At 41.4% G+C, this 15,966-nt stretch overlaps 1 protein-coding gene across 2 annotated transcripts in view; it reads right to left on the bottom strand.

The window, feature by feature from the left end:
* Positions 1-46: 46 nt before the first annotated feature.
* Positions 47-15,966, bottom strand: part of USP48 (ubiquitin specific peptidase 48) — a 180,711-nt gene continuing 164,791 nt past the window's right edge. For both annotated transcript variants that reach the window (XM_085894514.1, XM_085894513.1), the window contains exons 25-26: positions 3,818-3,844; positions 47-458 (exon numbers count right to left, since the gene is read on the bottom strand). In XM_085894514.1, the coding sequence (XP_085750640.1) occupies positions 436-458; positions 3,818-3,844 (50 nt within the window). In that variant the 3' untranslated portion in view covers positions 47-435. The remainder of the gene's footprint in view (positions 459-3,817; positions 3,845-15,966) is intronic.

Below are 15,966 nucleotides of genomic sequence, written 5' to 3' on the forward strand. Positions count from 1 at the left end.
GTTACTGCATAAGGAGGTGTGCACATGTTTGCACTGCAATCCAAAATTATTTTTTAAATCCTTTTATTGGGAATTTTCACAGCAAAAAGATCCCTTAAATAAGGGGATTTTGATGTGCAAGTTGTAAACAGTTTTTAACAGAGTTGCAAATGCACAAAAATGCAATATGAAAAGATACCCAGTCTCAATTAGAATTGTGTACGATGTAGAGTCCATTTTTTTTCCCTAGAAATACCGCAAAAATAGAGGGCTCCATGGTAAAACGGTAAATAGAATACAACATATATTTTCAGTGTGAGAAAATGATGCATTGATTACAGTGGCCATGAAAATAAAAAATAAAAAAGCAGACGGATGTTGTTGAATATGTGTCACGAAAAAGAAAAGGTACGGAGTGGCCATGTGTTTGGATTTGTCATCGGCCAGAAAAGCACATTAATTTCCCAGCAATCCAGTTCCTGCCACACACAGGAAGAAAGGTATGGTTACAGACATGGTAAATCAGGTTCACTTACACAGTAATGATACACTCGGCAAAGGAAAGAGGATGGGGATTTGGGTATATGTATGTATGTATATATATATATATATATATATATATATATATATATATATATATATATATATATATATATATATATATATATATATATATATATCACCCAATCAAGATCGGGTTACAGTAAACGATAAAAATTAGCAAATTTAAACTCGGGAGTGCACCATAGCAATGTTGGGCCAAATGGATTCACTTCTTTGTTTGAGGTCAGTTTCTCCTCAGTGTCATGCTGTTTTTTTTTTAATGATTTTCAGACATATGTGCGTATAATACCTTGTTTGGGAAGAGATGGTATTTGTGCATATTAATCCACCCTGGGTAACTCCAGACTGAACGCAAACTTTGGTGTAAATTGGCCCAGGGGTATGGAATTGTTTCGAGATTAAAGAAAAGGACACACGAAGAAATGAGGAATTCCCAAGTTAGGCACAGTCAGCATGAACAGATTATGTGCTACAAAGCAAATGGTGTCATCGATATCATGCTTTCAGGCCAAAACGACTTCAACAGATGGCAATCCTTTAAATCTTGTGCAGCTGTCACTGTGTTAGGAAAACGTTTAATGATATACATGGGGTGTTCAAAACGTTGTATGAACACGGTCTTTCAATCGCAATAGCCCAAGAAACATCAATGGGTAATATATTTTTAAATTGAGGACAATGTAATTAGTCAGAAAATATTTGCTTACGAATAACATATACTGATACAAAAATACATATATGTTTATATATACATGTATATATACATGTATATATATATATATATATATATATATATATATATATATATATATATATATATATATATATATATATATATATATATATATATATATATATATATACACACACACATACAGGGTGTCCCAAAAAAATGTACTCACATTTTGGCTCCTCATAACTCATTGAATTTTTCATTTATTTTCAGATCAAATTGACCATAATAATGGCAGAAGTACGACTAGGTTTTGAAGAAAGAAAATTTATCATAAAGTGCTACTGGAAGCACGAAAACATCATGGAAGTGCAAAGACAATTTAGAAGACATTTTCACAAAGATCCACCAATGCGACGCACCATTGCTTGCATCCGAGATAAGTTTGAAACAGATGGAACTGTGCATGACGTCCATAAGGAGCGTTCAGGAAGACCACGGTCATCAACCACCCCCGCAAAGGAAAATCAATTGCTGGAAACCCTCCACCGATCCCCACGGAAATCTGTACGACAAATGGCTCGAGACAGGAATCCCAAAATCAAGCGCCCATCGCATTTTGAAGCGAATTAATTGGAAAAGTTACATTCCAAAATTAATCCACGCTCTAAATGAAGACGATCCTGACCGGAGAGCTGAATTTTGTGAGTGATACCTGGGCAAATGCGAAGAAAATGCAGCATTTCCACCCAAAATTGTTTGAAGCGATGAGGCCAGCCAGCTTCAAGTTAAATGGCTTAATTAACCGACACAATTGCACCTACTAGGCTCCTGAAAATCCGCATGTTACGATGGAGCACCATTTAAACTTACCAGGGGTTACTGTGTGGTGTGGGATGTCAGCATTGGGCATCCTAGGGCCATTCCTTTTTGACCAAACTGTCATTGGGGATGTTTACTTAAACTTGCTGCAGGGATCCGTCATTCCACATTTCAAAGAGATATTGGGTGACGAAGAGATTTACTTTCAGCAAGATGGAGCACCTCCCCACTACCACCGTGATGTAAGGGCCTATCTCGAAGCAACTTTTCTGAACAGATTGGGCGAAGAGGGAGTGTTGAATTCCCTGCGTGTTCCCCAGACCTCACTCCAATGGACTTCTTTTTATGGGGATATCTCAAAGATAAGTTTTATGGCTCAAAACTCAGCAACAGTTGATGAGCTGAAATGAAATGAAAGACAATGTCTTGCAGTTCCAAATGAAATGATTTGCAGCGCTGTTGAATCCATTGGTCCACGTTATCGGCTGTGTTTGGAACGTGATGGTCGTCAGTTTGAACATTTGTAAACATGCATTTATCCATTTATACATTTAACCATTCATCTTGTTTCTAAGTCAATAAACAACGCATTTATTATCATTTAAAGAGTGAGTACATTTTTTGGGGACACCCTGTATACATATATATATATATATATATATATATATATATATATATATATATATATATTTATATATATATATATATATATATATTAACTTTGGCGTTTCTTTGACTAATTTTTCCACTTGATTAAGCCGCAGTTAAGAACAAGGTGACGAGGGGGTATGAACTGATAGTAGGGCAACGTTGCAACAACTCTTGGACATAACAAGCAAGGGAATGACACACAAACACACACACACAGTAAAAGGGTTGGTGTAGGAATGATTAAAAGATTAAAAGGGGAGAGAAAGATTATGGGTAAAGATGGGTAAGGATGGGGAGGGTGGCACATGATGTGGAGGTGCACCACACTATCATGTCTGTCATTTATCAAACTTTTCAATTCCACTTTCTTTAACAGCAACATGTATTTTGCAATTACTTAGCTACAGCTGTGATATTGTTGAAAGGTATATCTCGTGACAATTTCAGGGATGTTTAAACTCCCTAACAAGTAAGGCATTGCAATCAAATGCTTTGGAAAGGAAGGCATACTTTCATCATGAAGTACAGAGGTGTGAGCCATTTGATTGCAATTTTAAAACTGTGCCCCTCTACCCAGATGTTGGTGACTTTCCCCCTTTCTACTGTGTCATAGTTCTGTTCTGTATTCCAGCTGTTTTACGAGCCCAGACTTAAAAAAAAAGATTGTGAGGCTTTTTACAAATTTGCTTTTCTTTATGTAATGCTCACTTGGCTGTGTCTGGATAGGCTTGAGGGTAGAGGAGAAGCAGCTAAAATCCGAATCCTATTGAGGTTCCTCGTCATGACTATCTTTGCTCATTGCTTATTCAGATTCCTCCTGGTGACTCCAATGCAGTATTTGGTCTTTCATTTGATTTGTTACAAAAAATATATATTGACATGTTCAATTGAATGTTATACACAGCTCAGAATGGAGTGAATAAACAAACTTGCAGGGAATTACGATTAACAGACATGATATTGAAACAAAATAACAATACACAATGTGAACAAGTTTTAATGTTCAGATGACCGGTGAGACAAAAGTACTGCAGTTTAAACGTGATTTGGGGTCTACCGATACCCCAGTGGTCGTCCGAAGGTTAGCTGTGTTTAAACCCCCCAAAGAATCAGTGTTCAATGCAGTACCTTTAAAACCTTCTTCTGGAATGCAAACTGCAAAACATCAAAAGAAAACACTTTCAGAAAACACAGATCTTTGTACATTGCAGTACATAGCATATTTCTGCAACCAGCCAGACAAATTTATAATCAACACCACCTTCATGTTTTCAGACAAATTATGCTACCATTCTCAATACCATTGGACTTTTGCATCAAATATTATAATGCACACATATGCATTATAAATTGGTTTGAGTTGAATATTTGCATACATTATAGTAACAAGACAAAGCGCTAAAACCTGGAAAGCAAAAATACTTCCAAACTGCAATGGCACTCATAAAAGTGCAGTCTCACCCCGCATGTTCATTCTGAACAAAAATACTATTCGTTAACTGAACACGCTACTATTATGGCCCACTAATATGATGGACTATATAAGCATATCATCCATGCACCCTATAATGTCATATAGTTTCTTGGTAAGGGTTATGAACATCATGAATTTAATTATTCACTCACATCGGGCAATAGATCAGATATATGAAATTTCAGATTTTTTGGATCAGGATTTCAATTCAAACCAATTATGGCTGGAATATCACTTCACTGATGACATCATTATCACCTTATATACCCCATGGGGAGTTTATGACAAATGCTAAGTTTCAATTTTTTTCGTTGAGCAATTTCGGAGAAAATTATGTCCATTTTTTTCCCCTTTAATCCAATAATTTCCCCTTTAATCCCCTTTAATCCAACCCAAAACTTATTTATAACCTATGAGTAACGTTATTTGAACCTATGTGTAACGTACCTCCAACACATATTGACGTGTATGTAGACATATTTGATTGACGTCTTCCGGACGACCACAGAACTTACTGAACGTGTTTCTAATTTACAGCTACCGTAAAATGGCGTATTGGCAGCGTTTTAAAAAAAACAACAACAATAACTTCCGATATTTCATCACGTGACGTTACGTCACGTCCGATTGCCTCTTCAGTTTGCTCATGTCTTATTCTTAGTTCCTCCTCTGTGAATATTTTCTGTTTGAGGATATTGTCACGTCGACGTCGAAACTTAAAAGCAAATGTCCGAATATATTTTAAAATTCGTGATGGACTAAAAATATAATAATAATAAAAAAACAACAACAACAACAACAACTTCAGATATTTCGTCACGTTCCTTCACGGAGCCAAGGAGAAAAAAAGAAAATGTGCCTTGATGGAGAAAATAAGTTTCGGGTATGCTAAACATTACCTCGACATGTTTCGACTTATGAGTAACTTACAAGGAACTTGTGTCGACGTGTGTCAACGATCGCATATCGTGCCTACAACTTATTCCCAGCGTAGCGGAACGTGTGAGCCATACGGCGAGTAAGTCGTAAAATTTTCAGCATGCTTGAAATTGCAGGACGTACTAGACGTACTACGACGTATGACAGCGTCCTTCATCGTTTTTCAGCGTGCTCTTCACGTAAACCAAACTTACCCATAACATATTCGACTTGTGCCAGCGTTTTAGACACATTTTTCATAGGTCGGCATACACTGGCTAAATCATCAAGGTGTGACTGCGTGGTTGACACTTCCAATTCTCAGGCGGTTATGATTCAAATCGGCGTGCAGCAGGTTTTTAACAGGTTACGCCACGAGTTCGTCAGCGATACGTGCAGCACGCTATCCCTAAGTTGAACTATCCTTGGGCATAGGTTGTGAACGCCGACAACACGCTAATCATTCATTAGTATGTTATCTATAAGACAACGAAACGTTCTGTGTACGTTACTAATATGTTATGCATACGACCAACTCGTTATGAATACGCCAAAAACTTTTTTTTAAAAACATCAAAATTTCAGCGTACGCCAAAGTTTTACATACATTTTTATACGTTGCCATTGCTGGCTAAATCGTCAAGGTGTGACAGCGCCTTAACCAATATACTTGAAAAATCTTCGATTTTGCAAGTAATAAACAGACAGACAGAAAGGGAGTGAAAACATAACCTCCTTCACCCTCGGTGGCAGAGGTAATAAAGGGCTGCTGAATCTCACCAAAAACAACATACTTGGCAAGACCAATGTATTCATTTGTGTGAAGGAAGACCATTTTTGTGGATTGCCTGAGAGTAAAAGATGATTCATTACAAGGTTTAAAGGTAATAGCTTGGAATGTTTGAGTGAATTTGCGTTGCAGGGTACAAAGCTTAAGGCCCTGTCACGCCTTGACGATTTAGCTAGCGTATGCCAACGTATGAAAAAATTGTCTAAAACGCTGGCACACGTCGAATACGTTATGGGTAAGTTTTGTATACATTAAGAGCACGCTGGCATGCGTCGTAGTACGCCAAGCTCGTCGACAAATTTTAACATGCTTGAAATTTTTCGACGTATGCCAGCGTATGACTCACACGTTCCGCATACGCTGGCCATAATTTGTAGGCACGTTACGCGATCGTTGACACACGTCGACACATGTTACTTGTAAGTTACTCATAAGTCGAAACACGTCGAGGTAATGTTTAGGGTCAGTGTTACTCCCTGTTTTTTATTTTTTTTCTTTTCTTCGGTATGACGGTGATGTTGACACTTCAATTTCTAGTGCGGTTATAATATAATATAATTAATAGGCTGCCGCTCAACGATTTAAATCATAACCGCACTAGAAATCGAAGTGTCAACATCACCGTCATGCCAAAGAAAAAGAAAAAAAAAAAGAAAGAAAAAAAACAGGGAGTCTGGAACACTGACACTAAACATTACCTCGACGTGTTTCGACTTATGAGTAACTTACAAGTAAGTAACTGTGTCAACATGTGTCAACGATCGCGTAACGTGCCTACAACTTATGGCCAGCGTATGCGGAACGTGTGTCATACGCCGAAAATTTTTCAACATGCTGAAAATTTGTTGACGTACTACGACGTATGCCAGCGTGCTTCAGCGTGCTCTTAACGTATACAAAACTTACCTATAACGTATTCGAAGTGTGCCAGCGTATTCGGCAAATTTTTCATACATTGGCATACGCTGGCTAAAACGTCAAGGTGTGACAGCGGCTTGACACTTCGATGTCTAGTGCGGTTATGATTTGAATCGTCGAGCCGCAGCCTTTTAATAGGCTACACCACGTGATCGTCGGCGATACGCTGCCGCGCACTATGCATAAGTTAGACTATCGTTGGGCATAGGTAGTGAACGCCGACAACATGCTCAGCATTCGTTGATATAGGTTATCTATATGTTATCGAAACGTTCTGTGTAGTACGTTACCAATACGTTATGCATACGTCCAACTCGTTATGAATACGTCCAAAACTGGAAAAAAAACATCAATAGTTCAGCGTACGCCAGCGTTTTACATACATTTTGATATCTTGCCATACGCTGGCTAAAACGTCAAGGTGTGACAGGTCCTTTACATAATAATAATGATGGTTAGCATGATGGCAGGCTGACAGTTTGCAAATAGGAAGCTTCGCAATTGTTTTGAAGATATCTATGAATTTTGTGTCAACGTTTATGCTTTTTTGTGCAAAATCATTCTGTTTAACAAAGCATGCATAACTTAGGTTCATTTCAATATATTTCAGCATGTACACATCTTTGCTGACATTGAAGGATGCAGACAAATCACAAACTACATCTCAGGTTGACAAGGTTGTCAGTGCAGAGCTACTGGATCCACAGAACGACGAGCTATGGAAGGTCGTCACATGTATGATCCATGGATCAGGCGGAGCCGACAAAACTGGAGCACCTTGCATGACCAAACAAATACATAGTAAAGACTTTCCCAAGGAGAAACGTGTTCACGCAATCATCGGGGAATGGACGTATCCCCGGTATCGAAGAGGAGGTGAGGCAGACGGGGGCCAAAGCTTCACAAAGTGTTGAAAACCAAGATGTCAAGATCAACAATAGTTATGTGGTGGCATACAACTCATAGTTCATTTGGTAGAAAACACGCATCAATGATGAAATTGTTAGCTTTGTAGAAGCCATCAAGTAACTCTACAAACATCTTCACAAGGGCCCAGCCAAAATTTTGGTTCAAGTTTGAGGGCAAATGCAGGAGAGAGTTCTGGGGGATAATGAAATTGGGCGCAATCAAATTTCCTGTTAAATCAGTTCATCCATAGCTTGCTGGGGTCGATATGAGTACCGTATTTTCCGTTGTATCAACCGCACTTTTTTATCGGTAAAAAGGCAAAAGTTGGGAGTGCAGTTAATACATGGGTCGAGAAATTATTTTTTAATTTTTTTTTTTAATCTGTCTTGAAAACGATCAATGCTGAATTTCAATTATATTCCAAATGAACACTTTTTTTTTTAGAAGTCTGAACAACTGTTGAGCTCAATTCTGCAGTTTAAATTTTGAAAATTGGTTCAGGTTCAGGTTAATGGTGTTTTATTAACCGGGTGCAGAAATTACATAAATAAAAATCGGAGACACCAAGAGTTTAGGTACGCGGCGTATATAGAACCCCGTGGCTCTGAAAACGCCATTAAACACAAAAGAACACCTGGTCTCACATCAAAAGAAGAATTATTCACAATAGCTAGAGTGCAATAATGGAGCACCCACCTCAAATAGGCTTGCATGCAAACTTTCAGGCATCCTCCAACAGGTTGTGGGGCGCTCATGTGACCCTCAGGAAGGGCTGCTTTGTTCTTCATGAGTGCCTCGGCTTACGTCACCAGATTACGTCACGTTTCATCCATTCTATCTATCAAGATGTCAAGGTGCCCATTTATCACAGCGTTCAAACTCTCCGTCTGCCAGTCTGCAGAAGAGTTTGGGAACCAGGAAGCTGGGAGACCATTCAGCATAGATGAGTCCATTATCCAGCGCTGGAGAACAATCAAGGCAACGAAAGAGAAGATGCTAAGGAAGAAGAAGGCACTGAGGGGAAGTTAGCGAAGTGGCCGCAACTCGAGGAGCATCTCGTCGCTTGGGTCCGGGAGAAGAGAGCAGAAGGTTACGCCATCTCAACACTTGCTCTTAGGCTGAAGGCGGGGAGCTTAGCTGAGGAGGAGGAGGATATTGGGGACTTCACGGCCAGCCGTCATGGGCTTACAGGTTCATGGCATGCCATCAACTGTCGGTTTGACACCGCACACACATCTCCCAGCATCTACCCGATGATACGGCAAATTATACAACGCGCTTCCAGTCCTACATCAAGCTTTGCTGAGAGCATGAATCTCCCCTCAGCAGGATTGGGAATGCCGACCAGACCCCCCTTACCTTCAACAAGGACAGAGACTTGCTCAACTCTGATTCAGACAAGGAGTTACGTGCCGTCTTCGATGACGAAAGCATTTATGAGGATTTTCTCGGGTTTAGCTGAAAAGCTTCATCAAACCCAAACGGCCCTTTTCAGCGCTACAAATTCACAAGAAATATGTATGATACCGGTATGAATCCCTTTTCTTCCTTTTTCCAGGAACAAAAAATCCTCTTTATAATATTAAAAAATAAGAAATTAAAATAAAAACTTATTGGTATACTCTCCTCTCTTCAACTTCTTCAAAATGAGAATAAGACTGAGACGAAATGAAGCGGACATGTTGATACCTCCATCACTTTGTTCCAGATCAGAAAATAAAATGATCAATATATTAATTTATTTTGAGGGTGAAAAACATGGGTGCGGTTAACACACCGGAAAAGAGTTTTTTTTTTAAGGGTGAAAAATAGGGGTGTGGTTAATACACGACCGTGGGTTATACACCGGAAAATACAATACCCTATCTGGGATAAGCATCTGCGCGTGCAAAACCTCCAAATTAATCTGGAAAATTAACAGAATGTGCTCTTTCCACTAAATTAAGCAAGACAAGCAGCTGCCAGTAACACAACCAACGGCATTTTTTGATGTTATGCAGAATGAGGCAGAAGCAGGGGCTATAACATATCCAGATATCTTCAAGCACTATACCTGGAAAAACAAGAAGTGGCAGAAACACAAACAACAGAGAGAATGCAAAAACAATAAGGAAAGCTGTCTGTCTGAGACAATCGGCTGTATACTTGTAATCAACCTGTCTACGAAGCAGTCAGAGCTGTATTTCTTAAGGACGCTGGACTGTATCGAATAGCAGGTCCTGTCAGCTTTGAATATTTACGCACTGTTCAAGGCACAATGCACAAGACATAAAGAGAAGCATGCAAGGCTCTGGGTCTTCCAGATGATGAGATTGTCGCTGTCATGGAAGAGGCAATATCCATCCAGTTTGGACCTCAGCTGAGGCAGGTTTTTGCCAATCTCCTCATCTACGTGACACCTCCAGACACTCTGGCATTCTGGGAAATACACAAACGATCATTTTGCCATGACCTGATGCACCAGGATGAAGTGCATGACCCAACAGATCAAATACTCAATTAAGTCCTTCTAGAAATTCAGCATCAGATTGAGCGAAGTAATCTGGACTTAACCAAGGACTTCAAACTCCCAAGACCAGATGATGCACTCAACAATCGCCAGCCTCACAAAACATGAGAATAGACTAACTTTGATATTGATGAACTTAGGCATATTGTGAGGAAAATATGCCAAAACTCAATGCAGAACAAAGTCCAATCGTTAAAAAGTTCATCAATAATGTGGAGAGAGATTAGAGATTGCAGATTTGGATCGTGGCCAGTGGAGGAACAGGAAATACCTTCACTCTGAGCCTTATCTTGGCATTAGTTCATTATAAAAACAAGGCAGCCTTGGCAACAGCAGCAAGTGGGATTGCAGCTAACCAGCTACCCTACTACCCAATGGATGCACATTCCACAGTCAAACCAGAGCACTTATAAACATGACGGAGTAATCCATGTGCCATGTCTCTAAGCATGACAACCCAGCACATTCGCTCCACTTTGCTCATCATACTTGAAAAGGATCAATGATTGATCGACGTGCTGTAGAACCAGCTGAGCACACCTTTCGTGATATTCAAAAAGACAATCATCCATTTGGTGGGGTTGCTATTGTATACAGTGGAGACTGGCGTCAAATACTGTCAGTTGTGAGAAACGGGGTTCAAATGCAAACTGTATCCCGATGCCTGAAGAGCTCCTATTTATGGGAGCATGTGAAAGTCAAGAAGCTGAACAATAACATGAGAGTTGAATTGCCTGCAAGAGATTCAGGCAGCAGTAATCACAAGTTCGCAAAGTACCTCCTTGATGTTGGTGAAAGGAAGCTACCTTTCCACAAAGAACAAGGATAATTCAAAGTTCGACTTAACTCGTATCTCACATTCGCGCGCAGCACTATGGAAGCTCATTGTGAATAGGTGTATCTGGATATTGGCATAAACATAACAGCTACAGATTGGTGATGTCAACACACTGTCAACATACATCACAATTCCCTGGAAAAGCCCACATGTACAAGAGCTCTGATCACATCCTTGATGACACCGATGCCTACCTGTACCCAATAGAATTATTGAACACACTCTGCCCTTCAGGAATGCCACCACATGTACTGATCTCGAAAGTCAGGATGGTGATCATGCTGCTACAAAACATTGACCCAATGAATGTTCATTGCAATGGATCCAGGAACACAATCACTGCTCTTCATCACCATGTTATAGTTGCTGCACTGGTCATAGAGACAGAGAGAGGGAACACAGCTTTTCATACCTCGCATTTCCATTTCTTCGTCGGACCACATCTTCCTATTTAATATTATATGAAGGCAATTCCATATTCGGCTATGCTTTGCAATGACGGTCAATAAGTCACAGGGACAAACCATTTGCAAGGTTGGTGTTTTCATATCCTCAGACTTCTTCAGTCATGGTCAGTGCGACACGGCTATAAGTCGAGTTGGTGACATCAACAGAATTAAAATCTTGGCACTTGATGGCAAGGACAAGAAGCTGCGTATCAGCAATATCATCTATAAATAAAGTTTGACTTAAAACGATAAAAGTGTAATTTGTTTTCTTCAATAAAACATACCCGAAGCTCACAGACTATGTACTTTGTTGCACAGCTCAGCTTCTTTCTTCACCGAATCACGTTCCGAGAGGGAGCGGGTATTTACTAGCGAAATGAAATAAAGCAATTATCTGTACATATGTGTGTGGTCTGATTTTTTTTTTTGTTGTATACGTAGTGGAGGCTCGTGGAAGAACTAGGATTAGTACACTGAACGGATCAGGACACAACAGGACAAAAGGAATGGAAGAGAGCATGGGGAATCACCAACAACAAAGTTGAAGGCCAGAATTGACACAAACTTGCACAATGGGTGTGGGGAGGAATGAGGGGCAGGAGAAGATGCATCGGGTGGACAAGATGGATACAGAAGGAAACTCAGGAGGAAAACTGGAAATTTGGAATGAGGAAGGATTGGGATGGGGTAGGGATGGGGAGGGGAAGAATTAATGAAGGTAGAAAATATTGTTACGGATTTCAGAATCCAGTCTGATGAATGCATCCACACATCCAGGTCCTCAGACAGATATTTCCTTAAATGCTTGTTCAGATTAGCCCCATCCCCATGTCTAATGGGATCTTAAAAATATGATGCGTTGGTAAGGGCAAATAATAGATCCCCTCTCTTATGGGAAGTCTTTTTCTTTACGACAGACACGTTTACACACATTTCTTTCACGAGTTCTGAAGCCCGCCCTTATATTTCCTCAACATCGTTCTTTCACGAGCTCTGAAGCCCACCCTCATATTTCCTCAGCAACATTATTTCGCGAGCTCCGACGCCTGCCTTTTTTGAGAGCGCACGGGTCGTCATGGTAACCGTGTGCAAGTCGGGCGGGGTGAGCTTGGGGCGGACTGCACCTGCGGAGACGGCCCACAGATATAAAACGAATTGGAGGTCCGTTCTGAGGCGAGAAAAAGCGGAGGCGAATAAAGTGAGAAAAAGGGTGAGAGAAGTAAGAGGAGGAAGAGAGAAGAAAGAGAAAGAAAGCCAGAGAGGAAAAGGAGGAGGAAGTGTTCAAGCCCACAAATGAGCAAGCGAGTGTGTGGTGCGCGTGTGGGTGTGAGCAGCACCACCAACAAGTGAGGCATGAGTCGGTCTCCAACAACACCAGGGTCTAAACCAACGACAGACGATCTCGGGTCCCTCCAGACGTCGACTGGCGTTCAAGGATGTTCGCGAGAGGGTGCACGGCAAGGCTGGGTGCTTGCGACGGACGTGACATGCACGCACACATTTCAGGACATTTTCACTTCATGGATGATGACTTTCTGGTGAGACGATTCTTCTTCCCCCCCCCCCCCCCCCGCCGAATGATCTGTTGGGTACCCATGTCTGTGTTTAGCTGTAAGTCAACCCCTGATAAGCATCCGCTCTTTGTCTCTTTCCTGGCATTTTGATTGATTTTGCTTCGGAATTTATTCTTTATTTTGCTCAGAAAATAAAAAGTTCTTTTTATTTATTTATTTATTTTATTATTAATAAATCATTTGTCGATTTCAAACCTGTCCGTGTTTGTCCTTTCCTTCCATTGGTCTAGCATTGTCTGAACCGAGATAGACTGGGAGGTAATTACCACAGATTTGACCAAAAATAGTTGGCACGCACCAGCGGTTAAAACGCTCGGCCGCCCAAATTAAAATCTAATCAGATAACATTGGTGCTTTGCCGAGGGCGTGCTCCCCGCTCAGGTAACCACGTAACCTCCAGTTAAACAGAATAATTAGATGGTGGACACTGGAACTCGTGGTTAGCTGGGTGGCATTCGTGGTTCTTAAACAACCCACCATGCCACAACGTTAATTATGAGCGGTGGCCCCAGGTCTGGCTCTACCGTGGACAACGGGGGATTAATCCCCCTGAGCGACAAGCTGGTGTCTCCGTACCCGTGGCCGCAACAACATCATGATTTTGGATTGGAGATGATCTGAAATTGTAATGAATAGCTGTCTTGAAGACCTGGAAGGAAAAAAAAAAGATTGAAAACAATGTGGAAGTTCGTTCCACATGCAGGAAAAATGAGGAACAAATGTGTGGAGGTGAGCAGTGATCCTGGATTTAGGTAGTTTCACCAGAAGGGGGTTGATCGGGGTCCGTGTGTGCCCTGTGGAAACCAGGAGTTGTGGGGGGGGAGGGGTGGGACAAAGCACAGAAAGAGCAGAGGGAGCTAGACCAGAAATGGTGGCGGTAGAAGACAGAGAGACCACATACCTGTCTGCGATGGCAAAGTGATAAGCCCATAGACTCAGCTTCATCATGAGAGATTCCAATAATCTTAAAGGCTTTGGTTTCCACAGCGTCAAGCCGAGTAAGATGTGAGGCAGGAGAGCTAGCCCAGAGAGCAGTACTTCATCAAGCTGCGGATAAAGGCCTTGTAGGTAGATAAGAGTTCAGGTGTGCCAAGGATGGACTTTTATGCAGGAGGATGCCCAGTCGACGGATGGCTTTACAAGGAATCCCAAGGAATCTTGACACAGAAGGAGTCCATTCAGCCCATTATGGCTGCCTCACATCAACACCAGACCAATTTATATAAAAAAGAAAATGCAAAGTACATGCACACAATCACCCATCCATGCTCAAGCTACAGAAAAGTCCTGCCAACATCCCTATACCCCTTTATGTCCAATACTTCTAGGTACCTAATCTAAATTCAATTTAAACACATCCACTGTTTGTGCTGCCACGACCTTTCCAAGGAGACCATTCCATGCAAGAACAACTCTGAATAAAAGACCCCTTACCTCCTGAATGTCATTTTAACTCTCCTCTTCTGTACTCTCAGCCCCTGGTCTTATCACTGTCTACTTTTTTGAATAATTGTCTACTTTGCTGAATAATAATCACCGTCTACTTTGTTCATATGAGCCTCGACAAGGGATACAAAAAAAAAGAAAAAAAAAATCTTCAATTCTTTTGCACTTATTTTGTCGATACCCTTCATTATCTTAAACATCGCTATCATATCCCCTCGTAACCGCCTCCTTCCTTACGTATAAAGCCGTTTCCTTCAGCCGCTCCTCATAGCTGAGTTTAGTTTGGCCTGGAGTCAATCTAGTAGCTCTGCACTGAACCCTCTCTATGGCAGTTATGTCCTTCCAAAGTTCCATCCATCCACTGGGACCATACTCTGTACAGAGAATCAGTGCTGCCGAAGCAGTCTCCTGGGCTATTTGGCACAATTCTAGATGAGTCACCACTCTGACGCAGGATACTCCAAGGTCTCAATCATTCGAGCAGGGCTGGTACTCATTTTGCCGACCTCGGAAGGATGACAGGCTGTCAACCCCATCTGGTATTAATTCAATGACCGAGCGGGATTTGAACTCAAGACCCTAGAATTCCAAGCCCATCACCCTCACCACTAAGCCAACAACAGGCATGATGGGCCCCATCCCCACCCGTCAAAGTGATGGACACATCCACAGTGACTTCCATCTCCATTTCACTGATAAAGGAAATGAGTGAGGAATTTTTACCAGCTTTGAACCAAATAAGGTATGGTGACCAAAACTGCACACAATATTCTAGATGTAGCCTCACTAAATTCCGATACAGGGTTAAAACCACCTCTTTTGATGTACAATTGATTCCCCTATGAATACAACTTAAAACCCTATTTGCTTTACCTACAGCTGCCTGGCAATATGCTGTCTGCTTAACTATCCACCCCTCCCCCCACCCACCCCATATCTATTCCCACCCCCATTTTCAGTTCGATCTTCGCTCCCATCAAAGCTGTTGAAATTTGCGTGGTCTTCAATCCCACCGATGTTCGGTCCCATTCGTCCTCGGTGGAAGGAAGTCGGCAAAAGGGAGTCGCCAAAGATTGGTCCCTCGTCCTTTGCTGGTGGGAGTCGATAGAGCTCACCAAGCTGCAGGCTTAAGCAGTGTCACAAACACATGTCGAATGGCACAACATCAGGTGACACATGCGCAGTCTTGTGTTCCACCGAAGCTGCCACCCTAGTCCTGGTTTTTACTCCCATCGAAGTTGTTGTATTAGGCATGGTCTTTAGACCCATCCATCCCCGACGATGGGGGGATGGCAAAGCGTGCCACTTCCTCCTTGTCGCCATTTTGTGCGTTTGCGTTTGTACATTATTCTTTCATGGCCACACCACATCAGCTAGAGCCCCCAAATTTGGGGTGTAGGTACTGTGGGACCCAGATATTCGTGGACTCACTATTCGTGGATCTAGTGTATT

The sequence above is a fragment of the Eptatretus burgeri genome, chromosome 9 (assembly GCF_056783735.1).
Source record: "Eptatretus burgeri isolate ZD-2024b chromosome 9, Ebu_testis_v1, whole genome shotgun sequence".
NCBI classification, from domain to species: Eukaryota; Metazoa; Chordata; class Myxini; order Myxiniformes; family Myxinidae; genus Eptatretus; species Eptatretus burgeri.